General features: G+C 57.7%; 3 protein-coding genes across 3 annotated transcripts; all 3 read left to right on the top strand.

Moving 5' to 3' along the window:
• The first annotated feature begins 1,259 nt into the window (after positions 1 to 1,259).
• On the top strand, positions 1,260 to 4,407 carry MADCAM1 (mucosal vascular addressin cell adhesion molecule 1). The gene is made up of 5 exons (XM_030966568.1): positions 1,260 to 1,397; positions 1,599 to 1,865; positions 2,373 to 2,693; positions 2,893 to 3,435; positions 3,944 to 4,407. Exons 1-5 carry the CDS (start codon positions 1,295 to 1,297, stop codon positions 4,054 to 4,056), a joined length of 1,347 nt encoding a protein of 448 aa, XP_030822428.1. The 5' UTR covers positions 1,260 to 1,294; the 3' UTR covers positions 4,057 to 4,407.
• A 259-nt stretch (positions 4,408 to 4,666) lies between these two features.
• On the top strand, positions 4,667 to 5,673 carry TPGS1 (tubulin polyglutamylase complex subunit 1). Its single transcript, XM_030966570.1, has 2 exons — positions 4,667 to 5,007; positions 5,090 to 5,673. Exons 1-2 carry the CDS (start codon positions 4,667 to 4,669, stop codon positions 5,616 to 5,618), a joined length of 870 nt encoding a protein of 289 aa, XP_030822430.1. The 3' UTR covers positions 5,619 to 5,673.
• Positions 5,674 to 7,249: 1,576 nt separating this feature from the next.
• Positions 7,250 to 13,160, top strand: CDC34 (cell division cycle 34). Its single transcript, XM_030966571.1, has 5 exons — positions 7,250 to 7,494; positions 9,510 to 9,596; positions 10,473 to 10,570; positions 11,458 to 11,592; positions 12,304 to 13,160. The coding sequence occupies exons 1-5, from the start codon at positions 7,318 to 7,320 to the stop codon at positions 12,512 to 12,514; spliced, it is 708 nt and encodes a 235-aa protein (XP_030822431.1). The 5' UTR covers positions 7,250 to 7,317; the 3' UTR covers positions 12,515 to 13,160.
• Positions 13,161 to 15,417: the final 2,257 nt, after the last annotated feature.

Raw genomic sequence — 15,417 nt, 5'->3', positions numbered from 1 at the left:
GTGGCTCTGTTAACACAGGATGGAAGGAACAAAAAGCCCAGCACCATTAATCACCTGCTTCGGCTGAGTGAGCACATTTGGTGGGAAGTGTTTACAGAGCACTTTCCTTGCTCAGAGGCCTCCTGCACCCTCGAGAGAATTAATGGCATGACCTTCTAAAATGATGCATGGCACGCCCAGTGCATGGAGCTGCCTCTCAGAGCAGTTCCCAGCTGGGAAATGTCCAGCTCCTGTGATGGCACTGGGTGCAGAGATGGGCATGTCCCTCCCTCAGCCCTTTGGGACCTTCCCCAGCCTGGGCTGCAGCCTGGCAGGGTGGGATGGGGCAAAACAGGGCTCATCCCTCCATGGGGAACTGGGCAGGAATGAGGGAGTGATGCCAGACCCAGCAGGGAGCCAGGACAGATGCTGAGAGCCTCGAGGTTGGATAATGCAGGGTGTTCAACACCTTCTCTGTGATGACATTTTCTCCATCTGTACCACAAGACCAACCCTCAGAGGAACACCTGCTTCCATCCCTGAAAATGCTCTGTTTGAGGAATAAACAGGAATAATCAGCTCACCAATGGGACTGACCATCACTCCTCCATGGGGAGCTGGGCAGGAACGAGGGAGTGATGCCAGACCCAGCGGGGACAGATCCAGTGATGCCAGACCCAGCAGGAACCCAGGACAGATGCTGGATAATCCAGGGTGTTGGACACCTTCTCTGTGATGACATTTTCTCCATTTGTACCACAAGACCAACCCTCAGAGGAACACCTGCTTCCATCTCTGAAAATGCCCTGTTTGAGGAATAAACAGGAATAATCAGCTCACTAACAGGGCTGATCACAGATCCTGGCTCTGCTTTTGGGACAGGGCCCTTTCCACAGCCCGCAGCAGATCTTGGGGTCATGGAAAGGCTGGTTTGCCAGAGCCGCTGGGGGAGTGATCCCTGCAAAAAAAACAGGGATAGAGCTGGATCTGAGCCACATCTCGGGCTGTAAGTGCGTGTGCAGGGCTCCCTGCTGGAGTGATGGGGCCCCTGCAGTCCCTTCAGGACAGGGACTTTCCTGGGTTTGGGGGTGCTGCCAGCTTGGCCCTCGGCTGGGTGTCGTGCAAAAGCCGAGCTTGGAAGAAAATCAGAAGCGTCCCTCTGGAAATACCCCTCGGGCGGGAAGTTGTGGAGATCCTGGGGCCGGTGCTCGTGGGGGCGGTTCCTACCGGGCTTAAGAAGGGCTGAGGTTGGGGCCGGCGGCCAGAAGGAGACAGCCCCGGCCAGCAGCACCCGCTCCCTGCAAAGAGGGAAGGAATGAAAGAAGGGAAAAGCAGCGCTGCTGCTGCCCTGTGGGTGATGGAGCCGGCTCCCGTCCTCTTCCTCCTTCTCCTCCTCGGCTCGCTGTGGGGCTGCAGCGGTGAGTGCCATGGGGCCGAGAGCCACCCTAAAACCCCGAGCCATCGTGCTGCTCTCCTTGCTTCACCCTACGGCCCCAGGAGCTCGCTGTCCCCGAGCCGTGACAGCCACGCCGTCCCCAAATCGCTGCTGTCCCGGCGCTGGGAGCCGCGGGCGCTGGTGACTGTCCCCTCCCCTGACCCTGCACTTTCCTCCTGCCCAGGTGGCCCCGCTGAGCGGCTGGTGGTGACACCGCGGGAGCCCGTGGTGCCCTTTGGGGGCTCGACGGAGCTGAACTGCTCCTTGGCCTGCGCAGGGGGCAAGGTGGAGTGGAGGGGGCTGGACACAGCCCTGGGGACCATCTCCTCCTTCTCCACCCACAGCATCCTGCACGTCAGGCACGCCACGGTGGCCACGGAGGGCATGAAGATCTGCCAGGGCAAATGCCACGGGCAGGACTACCAGAAAAGTGTCACGCTGAAGGTTTATGGTAAGCACTCCCTGTCGCAGACATCTTTTATGGAAAATCTTTTCTTTAAGATTTTTTCTTCCTGAGAAGCTGAGAGGCCTCGGGAACAAAATGTAAACAATGGTTATCTGCTGCTGTGGAATGCAACAGATGCATCTTTGATTAGCCCATGTTAGATGTTTGTAATTAATGGCCAGTCACAGCCCAGCTAGCTCAGACAGAGCCCGAACCACAAACCTTTATCATTCTTTGCTATTCTATTCTTAGCTAGCCTTCTGATGAAATCCTTTCTTCTATTCTTTTAGTATAGTTTTAATGTAATATATATCATAAAATAATAAATCAAGCCTTCTGAAACATGGAGTCAGATCCTCGTCTCTTCCCTCATCCTAAGACCCCTGTGAACACGGTCACAACTCCCCAGCCCATCCCTCACTGCCTCCTCCCAGCACAGCCCTGCACCCCCAGGGCAGCCCCTTTCCTCCTGAGCTAAAAATCACCCCTGACCCTGCCTTGACTCCTTTCCAGCCCTCCCAGACACGCTGAGGCTGGAGGCAGCTCCCCACACCCTGCACCCAGGCCACCCAGCCAACCTGACCTGCTCAGCCACGCACCTGTATCCCCCCACCGGGCTGGCCCTCACCTGGTACCGGGGCCACCACGTGCTGGAGAACCTTACAGACCCTGACTGCAAGGATGCTGATGAGGAGGAGCTGTGTAACATCGTTTCCAGCCTGTCCGTGAAGGGGACAGAGGTGGCAGAAGGGGTGGAGTTCAGGTGCGAGGTGACGCTGCGCGTCGGGCAGGAGACCTTCACCAGGGTGGCATCTCTGGTGGCAAGGGCTGAGGGTGAGTGCCAGGAGGGGCTGGGAACCACAACCTGCATGTCCCCCATCCCCTGGAGCCATCCCCCAGTGCCCTGTGCTCCTCCTAGCTCTGCCAAGCAGCTGCACCACTCCTGAATCTCCATCCCTGTCCCTCCTGGCACTGCCCCTTTGCTCTGGGGCTGCAGCGAGGTCCCCTGTGACCAAGGCTGCTGTGTTTGCAGCTGTGATGACACCAGCCGTGGCCACCTCCACGGGGAGCCCCAGCACAGCCACCGTGGCCACCACATCACTCCCTGCAGGGCCAGGTGTCCCCACAGGTGAGCCCACCACAGCACGGGAGCCCAACGCTGGCACCACTCTGGATCTGGCTGCTGCCACCAATCCTCCCTCCACGGAGCCCTCTGTGCCCCAGGACCCCACGGCAACCACCCACACGGCAGATGTGGCCACCAGCACCCTCCCTACGGCGACAGGGTCACCTCTGGGGACAATGCCAACCTGCAGCCTGCACATCTGGTCGCTGCCTCCCACCGGCACGCGGGGCAGGGCTCTGCGCATCGAGTGCCACGCTCGGTGCACCGGGAACGCCACGGTGGGCTGGCTCCGGACCCCCGCAGCCCTCGGGCAGTACCGGGAGGAGTCTGCGGGCAGCAGCTCCGCCCTGCGGCTGGACAGCGCCGAGCCCTGGCACCAGGGCCACTACCAGTGCGTCCTGCTCGGCCACCGCGCCCAGGTGGCCAGCCTGGAGGTGCTGGTGCTGGATGGTGAGTGCTGCTGGTCTGCGGACCCCTGCCCTCATCGCTGGGGTGGGCTGCAGCCCCTCGTGTCCGTGCCACAGTTGGTGCTGGGGGCTGGGGGGGGGGGATGTCCAGGAAGCTTCCCCAGACCTTCCTGGACCTCAAGAAATTGGCAGTTACCAGAAAACCCCACAGTTTGTGCTGCACTTTGTTTTGGGGCTTGGAGTGCCATGGTTTAGTTGGGGTGTTGGGGCATGGGTTGGACTGGATGATCTTGAAGGTCTCTTCCAACCCAGTGATTCTGTGGATTATTCTGTGGATTATTCTGTGGATTATTCTGTGGATTCTTCTGTGAACTATTCTGTGAATTCTGTGAATTTTTCTGTGAATTATTCTGTGAATAATTCTGTGAATTATTCTGTGAATTCTTCTGTGAACTATTCTGTGAACTATTCTGTGAATTATTCTGTGAACTATTCTGTGACTCGCTCACCCCTCAGCATTTCCATGCAATAACACCTCCGTGTGTTCGCAGATTCCTTCAGCTCCAGCCCTGCCATCGCTATGGGCACAGCGGGATCGCTCTTGGGGCTCATCGCGACCGCAGCCGTGTCCCGACGCCTGTGGAAGCGGTTCAGATCTCGGTAGCCACTGTCCCGGGAGTGGGAGCAGCCGGGTGGCGGCCCCGGCCCTCCGGGGTGTCCCTGCTGTCCCCCGGCTGTCGCTGGCCCCTGGACAGCAAGAAGGAGCAGGAGGGGAGCAGCTGCCGCGGGAGGCAAAGCTTGGAAGGACAATGAGCACAGGCGACAGAGGACTGGGACTGGATCCCCGCGGGCTGGCACCGATCTCCGGGCTGGGTCCGGTGCGTGGAGCTCCCGGTACCAGCGCACGGGCGGGAGCACGAAGGCCGCTTGTCTGTCACAACAGAAGGTCCGGGGGGAGCGTGGGCTCGGCGCGCGGGTGGGATCGGTGCTCCAATAAAGAGCTGTTTTCGTTCCAGCCCTCAGCAAAGTGTAATTTGGGCCCGGTCTCGCGGCCCGTCACCGGCCCCGGGGCACCGGCGGCGTGCCCGCAATAAACATGGCGGCCGCGGCGCCAGCCTCGTTAATAGCGCAGCTCCTTTGCCCACACTCAAGATGGCGGCCGCGGCCTCGCCCAATGGCGGCGTTCTCTCACCGCCTTCCTGCCCACCGATTGGCTGCCAGCCTGCAAGATGGCGGCACAAAAACTTCCGGCCCGGGCGGAAGTGTGGTCCAAGATGGCGGCGTACGAGAAGCGGCGAGCGGCCGCCGCCCCGGTACCGGCGGGGGGCAGCGGGCTGCCGGAACCGGGGCGGGCAGCGCCGGGGGGCGGCGGACCGACGGAGGGCAGCGCGGCGGAGGGCAGCGCGGCGGAGTTCCTGCTGCGAGCCGGCGTCACGGCCATGGTGCGGGAGGCACTGCTCAAGGTGCTGGAGGCGCGGCCCGCCGAGCCCGTGTCCTTCCTGGCCGAGTACTTCGAGCGGCTGGTGCTGGCGGAGGCGGCGGCGGAACCCCCGGGGCCGCCGCAGCGCCTGGCCCGGGCGCTGTGGTACGTGTGCCTGGCTCATCACTCGCACAGGTGCGGCGAGCGGCGGCGGCGGGGGGCGGCGGGGACGGGGGGCGAGGCCGCCTCTGTGTGTGTGTGTGCCCTGTCGCGACAGGACGGCCTTCGACAGCAACGCCGGCGCGGCCTACGAGGTGCTGGGCTGCGGCGGACGGCGGCGGGCGGCGGGCGTGGACGGGCGGCTCTACAGCGAGCTGCTGAGGCGGATCTGCCAGCGCGGGGCGGCCCCGGCCGAGGCGGCGGCCGAGCTGCTGCGCCGCGTCCGCTGCCGCGACCACGAGGCCGTCCCGTTCGACGTGTTCCGCTACGGCGTCCTCACCTGCTGCGTGCTGCTGGAGTTCGCGGCCAAAGCCGACGCGCTGTTCGCCGTGCTGGGCGCCGGGGACTCGGCGGACAGCCGGCTGTGCCAGGCGGTGCTGCGGGCGCTGGAGGACGCGCTGGGAGCCGGGCACGGCCCGCGGCCCGGCCGCTACCTGGAGGCGGGCTCCAGGCTGGGCCCCGACAGGCTGGCACTGGCCATGGACCAGGCGCTGCAGGAGAGGAAGCTGGGCTCCTCCATGAGCAGGGAGGAGTTCCTGAGGAAAGCCACGGCGCTGTTCATAGCCAAGGTGAAGCCCGTGGAGTGATGCTGGGTGGGAGCAGCGCTGGCTGTGGCTCCTCTCTGAGCTGGACAGTGAGCACAGGGAGCTACTGGAGAGCCCAGCAAGAGATTCCCAGTTTCTACACTCCCTGCCCTGCTCTGATGGTGCCCAGCAGCTCCGTGTCCCAGCTCTGTTGGGAGATCCCTCTCAGGGATTATCCAGGACTCACATGGAGGCTGTGACCCGTGGAGCTGCCTTGGGCAGTGAAGTGACCCAGAAGGAACAAAGTGTGGGGCTGGGCTGTGGCTGCACAGGGGCAGCTGGGAAGGGCTGAGGTGGTTTGGGATGTGCAGCAGGCTCTGGATGAGACACATCCCCTTCCCCTGAGACCAGCTGCGTGTCAGGCTGGTGGTTATTTATTTAAACTTGTCTGATCATTATTTATACTGTTCAATTCCTGGTTTGCTGTAAGACATTAAAGCTTTTTTATTATTTTTTAGTGGCCACTTTCTTACCTCCTGGCAGCACCAAGTGCCAGAATGAGCAGCAGAAGTGCGCAGACCCCTGGGGTTAGTGTTGGCAGCAGGTGCAGGACTGTGGCAGAGCTGGTGGGAGGATCCCCGCGGGCTCGGGATGTTTGACTTTTTAATTACAAAAACTGGAGTGTTCCAGAGGCTGGTAGTTGGAGTTTGGTGACCTTTGTTTAACTGTTCCTGTACTAACTGCTCTAATACAGCAAGTTTCTCTTCTGTTAAGGGCCGTTGACTGACCAGAAGGGTGTAATGGATGTCCATGTGAGTTTTAGAGTGTTATGTCCATCTATAGCCTTTGTTAAAAATCAGTTTCTATTCTCAGACCCCATTGGGAGAGAGTGTCTCTTCCCCAAAGAACTATATCAGCTCCTGCTAGGAATGGATTTGTGGTGACAACATGACCTTCAGGTCCCTCAAATGTGACAGAGTGCAAGCTGTGGAAGCTTTCACAGTGACCACCAATACCTGCCACTTGGACCAGCGTGGCTACAATGGTCCAGTTCTGTGGCCATTTCGATTCAGATGTTGTGTTGGGGCGGGTGTTCCGCTCCCTGCAGGCAGGACGCGGGGCTGGTCTGGGTGAGGCTGCGGCTGGCGGCTCCTGACGCAGGCACAGCTGACGGGATGTGACACACAGCGAGCTGCGAGCCGGGGATGCCGGAGGCTGAGCAGATTCTGCTGCTGTGAATTGTCACACAGCGGTGACACCCGCAGGCTGCCCGGGCTTCTGTGTGCTGGGGAGCGCCCGCCCATCGCTGGGTTCGATCGGTGGGCCGGTGACACCGGGAGCACCGGGGGAGCCGTCCCGCCCATCGCTGGACTCGCTCGGTGGGTCGGTGCCACTGGGAGCCCTGGGGCGCCCACCCATCGCTGGACTCGCTCGGTGGGCCGGTGCCACCGGGAGCGCCACCGGGGGCACCAGGGGAGCCGCCCTGCCCATCGCTGGGTTCGCTCGGTGGGCCGGTGCCACCGGGAGCACCGGCGGGGCTGCCCGCCCATCTCTGCATTCGCTCGGTGGGCCGGTGCCACCGGGAGCGCCACTGGGAGCACCGGCGGAGCCGCCCCGCCCACCACCTGCCCCGCCCCACGCTCTGATTGGCCAGCGACACCCGTAGGGGGCGTTTCCCTCGGTGGCCACGCCCCTCCCGGGACTCCAGCCCCCGCCGTGCCCCGCGTGGCCCCGGTGCCGCCGAGAGCCCCGGTAGACCGGCATGGCGCGGCCCGCCGTGCCCAGCTCGCAGAAAGCGCTGCTGCTGGAGCTCAAGGGGCTGCAGGAGGAGCCCGTGGAGGGGTTCCGGGTCGGGCTGGTGGACGAAGGGGACTTGTACACCTGGGACGTGGCCATCTTCGGACCCCCGGACACCCACTACGAGGGCGGATACTTCAAGGTGAGCGGCGGGGAAGGCAGAGCAGGCGGTGTCGGGGATGTGCTGCGTGTTTTGGGAAGGAGATTCGGAAGGGGTGAAGGGAGGTGTCGGGGTCGTGACAGAGCTGCTCCCAGGCTTAGGGGTGAGTTGAGGGAGAGTTGGGTCTTTCACTGGACACCTGGGGGTCGCTGGTGCTTCGGGGGGGTCCTGGCAGGGAGATGGTGTGCAGGTGGCTGCTGCCAAACTAACGAGGGTCCCATTATGGGGGGCTTCAACCACCCCCCTGCCCCCCCTGGACAGCGGGCTCCAGGTCACTGAGGTTCTCTGTGCTGGAGGGGGTCAGAGGCATTGTCACCAGACCAGGGAAGAGATAAAAGGCCCCCCAGTGCAGCCAGAGACAGCCCAGGGTGGGAGCAGGGAGCTGGGTTAGGGAGGGAGTGTTGTTGCTGGGTTTGGGGTGGAGGAAGGTGTTTGTCGGCCTGACTGCGCAGTCCCCCCTCGGCGGGATGTGTGTGTGCTCTTCCCAGGTATTGTGCAACCTGGGGTAGCTGTTTTCTTCCTCTTTCTCATCCTCCCTCCTCCGTGGAGCTGTTGTGTTTTCATCCTGTTGCTGTCAGGGTGTGGATGCACAGGGTGACTCACCCAGGGTTAGCTCTGTTTGTTTTCCTGACGCTTCAGAGCCACGTTTCATCTCTTCACTGAAGTGAAGGGATTTTTTCCCCACAGCATTTTGGCATAAAACCCTCTGAACTCTCACCCTTTCAGCCACTCATACTCTTGTTGTGTGCTTGAGAGCTTCCAAACTCAGCGCTGAGGGTGCTGGTGAGACTGTGCATAAGAGGAGAGCAGAGAGGCCGAGCATTCCCCAGCCTGTTTGTACACACAGGGTGGGGTTGTTGCTGTCCAAGCCCCCTTTGGCATCGCTTTGCCTCGGCTGGTTTTGTTCTGATCCCCTCTGACACAACAAAGGGGATTATTCTGCCGTGTTCAGCTGTTTGGCCAGAGCCCAGCACGGGGCTGAGTGTCACTCCACACACACAACACGGCCCCCACTGCACTTTTCCCTCTTCCCACCCCCTGTCCTGTGCCATGGATTTTTCTCAGTTCATGTACAAGAGAACCCAGTGTCTGGATTTCCTTTTACATGAACTGAGGGAGCAAGAAGCGTTCAGGGAGTTGTCGTGTTGAGTCTTGATCTGGAAGTTTGCTCCCAGGGCCTGGAAAGAGCTGAAAGCTGAATCAGTCACTGGGAATTTGTGCAGCCACACAGGGAGAGGCTGCCTCCATCTTTTTGAATTCCTGGTGCTGGTGGGTTGGGGCAGCAGCTCTGAGGACTGTGGGATGTTGCTGTAGGTCCCTGTGCCCCCTCAGGCTTCACTCAGGGAGCCCCTCTCTGCCCAATCTCAGCCCTGTGGGTTTGGCAGCTGTGGGAGGAGCTGCTGGTGGCTGAGTGTCCCTGCTGGAGCCTTGGGCTGCAGCCTGAGCTTCATGTGATTTTATTTTTAGCCCCCAAGCTGTGCGTTGCGGCCAGTTTGGACTGGGTCTCTTCTCAGCAGTGACAGGCTATTTTTAGATTTGGTGTGTTCATCAGAGCACCAAACACCTGATGCTTCCTTCCTGTGAGCTCTGAAGAGTAAACAGCCTTTCCTCCAGTGGCACAGCCGTGGTCTGGGGGTGCCCCAGCCTCTCTGCCTGGCTCCGTGTGCTGCTGTGGGGTTTGTGCTGGGTGCTCCCCCTGGTTCCTCTGCGTTGGAGAGCACTGGGTTAGCACCAGAGGGCCCTGCTGGACAGGGGTGTGGGCAGGATGGGGGGCAAGGAGCTGCTGCTGCTCACAGCCCCTTTGCTCACCCCACTCTGTGTGGTGAGAGGCTCCCCCGTGTCCCTGTGTCCTGCCCACAGAGCTGCCTGGTGCAGAGGCTCTGTCCCAGCTGGGCTTGGCAGAGATTCCTTTTTCCCATCGCTGTCAGAGGCTCTGTGGTTTCCATCCCTTCCTTCTCACAGGCTGGTGTTCACATCTCCTTATTGTTCCCTCACAGGCTCGTCTCCGCTTCCCCATCGACTACCCCTACTCTCCTCCTGCCTTCAGGTTCCTAACCAAAATGTGGCACCCCAATATCTACGAGGTAGGTCCCCTGGGACAGCAAGGGGGCTCTTGGACAGCCAGTGGACACGTGTGCCTCTGTTGTGATGGCACTGGATGCAAATGCCAGCCTTTGGCACTGGACACACAGTGCCTGGCACAGGGAACATCACTAATGAGCTCACTACAGCCCTTTGCTGTCCCAGAGCAGGTTCCAGGTCAGCCAGGCTTTGCAGGGCTGGTGGCTCCCACGCTTGGGGACATTGTGTCTGTGCCAAGAGTGACTGCAGGGTGAGCAATGTGCCTGGCCCTGGGGCCCACACCAGGGGCACAGCCTGCTGGGCATTGGGCAGCCTGACCTGCGCAGAGCTGGCAGTCATGGGGTGCTTGTCCACTTTTGTGTCCCTCTATGGGACTGAAGGGACAGCTGGGGACACCTGTGATGGTGTTTGCAGGGGTCTTAGGATGAGGGAAGAGATGAGAATGTTGACTTCATGTTTCAGAAGGCTTGATTTATTATTTTATGATATATATTATATTAAAACTATACTAAAAGAATAGAAGAAAGGGTTTCATCAGAAAGCTAACTAAGAATAGAAAATGAAGGAATGGTAACAAAGGTTTGTGACTGACCGAGACAGTCCGGACAGCTGGGCTGTGATTGGCCATTAATTAGAAACAATCACATGAGACCAATCACAGATCCACCTGTTGCATTCCACAGCAGCAGATAACCATTGTTTACATTTTGTTCCTGAGGCCTCTCAGCTTCTCAGGAGGAAAAATCCTAAGGAAAGGATTTCTCATAAAACACGTCTGTGACAGTCGCCTCACTTGGCTTCAGCCAGAGGGAAGGGCAAATGAGGAGATCCTGGGGCAGCAGCAGCTCCTGAGGATCCTGTTTCTCTTGTGCTTTCAGACAGGTGATGTGTGCATCTCCATCCTGCACCCGCCCGTGGATGACCCGCAGAGCGGGGAGCTGCCCTCAGAGCGCTGGAACCCCACCCAGAACGTGCGGTGAGGCCTGGGGGGGTGGCACAGTGGGGACAGGAGGTGCTAGGGGGGTGCTGAAGGCTCTCAGGCTGTTGGATTGGCTGAAGAACAGCCAGAGCTTGTGTATTCTTGGGTTGCTGTTTGATAATTGCTGCCCCGAGATGTGCAGGATGTCTCTGCTTTGGCCCTCACGGCTGAAGAACGAGTCTGGACTCTTCACTTTTCGGTCTTGAGGTTGTTTATTAATTCTTATCTATAAAATTTTCTTTCTGCCCAGCCGAGATCTGCTCAGCAGGGCAGCCACAGGCACTCTGACCACTCCCAAGGTGGTGTTGTCTTTTTATACTACAAACTACGTATAACATATTTACACTTAATTCCCAATACCTATCACCTATGTTAGACAGTGCACTTCTACTCTAAACCAATCCCAAAGTGCCAACATCACAGCAGAAAATGGAGAACAAGAAGAAGAAGAAGAAAGGCTAGACATGCCCAGATTCCTCCATCTTGTCCCCATAACCCTCATACCAAAAATCCTAAAATCTACATTTTCACCCTGTGATTATTTTATTATTATACTATTCAAACCTGTGTGACTTTCATGTCCTCATACAAAGTTGGCAACTTGCTTCAGGGGTCAAAATCAAATCCCCAGGTGTTTTGGGCTGTGTGCCAGGGTCTCTGAGCCCCCTGGCAGGGTCCTCAGCAACCCTGGACACCTGGAGGGATGTACTGAGTTCTGACAGTGTATAAGCCCAACAGCCCATGTGCTGCTGTCCCCTGCCCAGCCTGCTCCCCTTTGCTGGGACCTCTCTTGCTGTGGACAGCACAAGGCTTTGGGCTGCTGGCACTGCTGGGGTGCTGCTGAGCCACCTCAGCTCTGACCTGCTCATGTTTACCCACACCAGAACCATTCTGCTGAGTGTGATCTCGCTGCTGAATGAGCCCAACACGTTTTCCCCAGCCAACGTGGACGCCTCGGTGATGTACCGCAAGTGGAAGGAGAGCAAAGGGAAGGACCAGGAGTACACAGACATCATCAGGTGTGTGCTGAGCCCGGGCCTGGCAGCCCTGGCTGTGCTGGGATGTAGGAGTGTCGGGGGTAGGACGGTCAGGATGGATGCAGACCAGAGATCTCTGAAGCCAGGTCGTGGAACTTGGGGTTTATTGCAAAGGGCCAAGTGCAGGGCCCTGCTGGGAGCTGCCAGCCACAGCTCAGAGCAGGCTGAGAGAAGAGAGGGGGAGAGAGGATAAGAGGGTAAGAGAGTGAGGTTCCCATTACAATACCATAGATCTTCTTCTGTGTTGAATATTCTGATTCTCACTAACCAAGCTAGTACAAGATACAAATCCTATAGCATTTACATACAGCCTATAAGAATCATGACATTACCATACTGTGTTACATTTTAAATCCTAAAAACTCCTCTTTGGGCCCCTTCTGCCAAGCTGTAGGGTCTGCTCTGACCCTTGGAGCTGTCTGCAAGCAGAGGGTGTTGTTCCATCAAAAGGGGATTTTACCTTCAGCCAGCCACACCATTGTTTTCCAGTTGTTCAGTAACTAAAGGATCTCAAAGCTTGCTTGCATTTCAATCTCACTTATAGTTTCTATATTCTCAAAATCTTTTGCCAGACAATCATATTTATAAGGCTTTCCTGTTTCATCTTGCCCAACACTGGGATCCTGTGGGACACGGGCTCTGGAGGGCTGTGGTGCAGAGCTCTGTTCTCACCTCCCATTTCTCACCCTGCAGGAAGCAGGTGCTGGGCACCAAGGTGGATGCTGAGCGGGATGGAGTGAAGGTCCCCACCACGCTGGCTGAGTACTGTGTGAAGACCAAGACTCCAGCCCCAGATGAGGGCTCAGACCTCTTTTATGATGACTATTATGAGGATGATGAGATGGAGGAGGAAGCAGAGAGCTGTTACGGTGACGAGGATGACTCCGGCAATGAGGAATCTTGATGGCCCTCTGGCATTGCAAAACTTACTATAAACTACTGAATTTTACCTCAACTAGAACAAACTGGTTTGAATTTAGGATCTGTCAGCCCTGAAATGAACTCTCTACCTCGCAGGGAGACTGTTCTGCTGTTGCAAAGGAAATCCCATCACTGTCTTTTAGGAAAATATAAACCCCCTATTTTATAAAGTTCCAGGGGGCAGGTAGAGAAGGGGAAGCTGTGTTGGGGTGTTCACAAAGCCACAGAAACTGAGGTGCTGGTGGCTCTGCCTGGCTGAGGAGTGACAACAAGGCCTGGTGTTGGCTGCCCCTCATTTGGGTCTGTTCAGCTTCTCTTCAGCCCCACAGGGTAGGAGCAGTTTGGGGCACTTGTGGGGGTGGTGAGTGGTTGCTTCAGTGAGGGAACAACATGTGAGTGCTGTCTTGGCTTTCAACACCTTTTAGGGTTCACCCTGCAGCCATCTGGGCTGCCCCACAGGACCCTTTTGCCTTCCCTGCCCATGATGCTGGAGCTGTGCTCACAGGGAGAAGGGCACCAGGGAGGACTTGCCCAGCAGCCACCAGCACTGACCATGTGGGGATGATTTGTTTGTGGTTTTTAACTTGCTGGGAGGGATGGGGTCATGCTGAGTTTTTCTGCTTCTGTTTGTTGGGTGGTTTTTTTTGGGACACTATTTAATAAAGTTCTTCCAGGGAAGTGTTGTGATGCACGAGTGAGGTTCTGCCCAGGCTACAAGGGATTTGTGTCAGACATGGGCTGGCATGGAGCAGTGGGTGGGTGGGTTGGCTGCTCTCCTGTGGCAGCTGTGGGTCTCACAGCTCTTTCCACCTTGCACAGTGGGCAGGAGGGTCTGGGCAGGGTTGCCTGAACATCTCTGCCCTTCCTGGGCAGCACTCAGTGCCTCTGCCCTGGAGCTTTGGCCAGCCCTCAGTTGTGCCTGGGCCAAACCCTCCCGAAGGTGTTTGCCTTCTCCCTGCTCTGCAGCAGACCTGCCTGGGCAGTGCCTGGCTGTGCTCAGTGGTAACTGAGGGCGCCCCACGGGTGCCCAGGGCTGCTCTGATCCCATTTGGGTGTGTCCTGAGCTCACAGACTGGAACTGGCTGGGACATGTGAGCTCAGGAGGCTGCGGGGAGCTCCCCAGACTGTGCTGAGCTCCCAGCCCGGGGCTGGGGTGAGCAGCCTCAGAACCAGGGCAGGGCCAGGCCCTGGCAAAGAGCCTGCCTGGAGCTCCTGCCCCTGCTGCACAAAGCTCATCAGAGGGGTAATGAGCAAAACTTCCCTGGGCTGGAGTCGTGCAAATGGGATCAGGGCTTGAGTGACACCTGCGACTGCACGCGGCGAGGGCATGTGCTTTATTGCCTTAGGAAATGAGGCTAAAAGGTGAATAGGATTATTGTCGCTTTATTCAAGCCTGGCAAACGGCTTCCAAGGTCACCCAGCACGGAGCAGCAGCAGCCCTGGCTGTTTGCTTACAGCCAGCCTCTCCTTCCTTTCCTGGGGGACTGCTGTGTGCACCCCAAATCTGCATGGCTGTGCCCTTTGCTGGCTCTTTGTGACCAGTTCCCATCCCAGATCAGGGGGGGGGGGGGGCCACAACCCCCCACTTTCCAAAATTCCCCAGTGCTGGGTGCTAGAGGCTGCCCAGATCATGGGTGCCATGGGTGCCATACCCCCCGAATTTCTGCATCACAAATCCCCCCAGTGCAGGGGGAGCCCGGCCAGTGGATGAGGGTGGGAGGGACATGGGGAAGAAATGCTCCGGCAGGAAGGAGCTGGCAGATCCCTGTGGATCCCCTGGTGGGGACTGGCGCCTATGGCCCCATTGTTTTGGCTTTTCCTGCCCCCCTGCCCAGAACCCCACGGCTGACTCAGACAAGAGTTCACCTGGGGGATGGAGAAGAGTTGGAGACGAATCTGCTGTCCTGCAGAGGCCTCTTTGCCCAGCTGCCTTGTTGGTGTTTGCCTGCCCAGCCCCTTGGAGAAGCCTGATTTATCCCAGTGCTCTGCAACGGCTTAAAAACTGTAAAAATGTATATTTTATGATTGGCTTTTCGCAAATATTCAAATGAATATTATATGTGTTGTGTTAGAAAGTTGTGGTGTATTAACTCTCTTAAGTAGTGTGGGAAATATGGTTTTGGGTTATAAAAAATGTTAAAATAGAAACTATGCTATGTAGGATACTTTTTTTCTAAAAGAAAGGACTCTCAGCGAGATAGCAGCCACAGGACACCTGAATCTTTCACAGAAAGAGAATTTATTGCCCCATTATCAGGAGAAATGAACTTCTTCCCACCTCGAAGGTGATGTTGGGATTCAGAGGAAGAAGTCGACGATGACCAGACAGAATCCTGTATTTGAATGGAATTTATGCATCATGTATGAGATGTATGAAAATGCAACAGGCTGCTGTTTTTAAGGGTTAATCCTTTGTTAACGGGTGTTCTTCTTCTTGTTCTGTTTTAGGTTATACTTTTTTTAAAAGAAAGGACTCGCAGCGAGATAGCAGCCACAGGACACCTGAATCTGAGGACATCTGGGGGTCCGGCCGAGCGCGTTCCCGGCAGCTCAGGGGGCAGCGGGGCTGTCCCGAGAGCCGGAGGGGGCTGTGGGACAGGGCCAGGTCGAGCTGCTCTGTCCTGGCAGCGGTGTCCCCGCAGGAGCCATTGTCCCATTGTCTGTGCCGGACTCCCCGCGCGGAGGAAGCGCTGCCCGGTTTCCTTCCCACGCGTCCCGCTGTGCCCCCGGGAACCGCCGGGAACCTCCGGTACCTGCCCGGTGTGAAAAACGCCCAATCGCTTGTTTTTAAAATTCTAAGAGTTTAATAGGAATAAAATGGTTATAAAAATAGTAATGTAATTAGAGTAAGAATAATTTGGACAATTTGGATTAGGACAATATGAG

Source organism: Camarhynchus parvulus, chromosome 28 (assembly GCF_901933205.1).
Source record: "Camarhynchus parvulus chromosome 28, STF_HiC, whole genome shotgun sequence".
NCBI lineage: Eukaryota > Metazoa > Chordata > Aves > Passeriformes > Thraupidae > Camarhynchus > Camarhynchus parvulus.
The sequence above is the reverse complement of the archived record's forward strand: the minus strand, read 5'-3'. Positions and strand labels throughout refer to the sequence as shown.

Coding starts and splice junctions, on each gene's coding strand:
- MADCAM1 (XM_030966568.1), top strand. CDS start 1,295: ATGAAAGAAGGGAAAAGCAGCGCTGCTGCTGCCCTGTGGGTGATGGAG. Junction 1,866..2,372: donor TGTCACGCTGAAGGTTTATG/GTAAGCACTCCC, acceptor ACTCCTTTCCAG/CCCTCCCAGACACGCTGAGG. Junction 2,694..2,892: donor TCTGGTGGCAAGGGCTGAGG/GTGAGTGCCAGG, acceptor CTGTGTTTGCAG/CTGTGATGACACCAGCCGTG.
- TPGS1 (XM_030966570.1), top strand. CDS start 4,667: ATGGCGGCGTACGAGAAGCGGCGAGCGGCCGCCGCCCCGGTACCGGCG. Junction 5,008..5,089: donor CTGGCTCATCACTCGCACAG/GTGCGGCGAGCG, acceptor CTGTCGCGACAG/GACGGCCTTCGACAGCAACG.
- CDC34 (XM_030966571.1), top strand. CDS start 7,318: ATGGCGCGGCCCGCCGTGCCCAGCTCGCAGAAAGCGCTGCTGCTGGAG. Junction 7,495..9,509: donor ACGAGGGCGGATACTTCAAG/GTGAGCGGCGGG, acceptor GTTCCCTCACAG/GCTCGTCTCCGCTTCCCCAT. Junction 11,593..12,303: donor GAGTACACAGACATCATCAG/GTGTGTGCTGAG, acceptor CTCACCCTGCAG/GAAGCAGGTGCTGGGCACCA.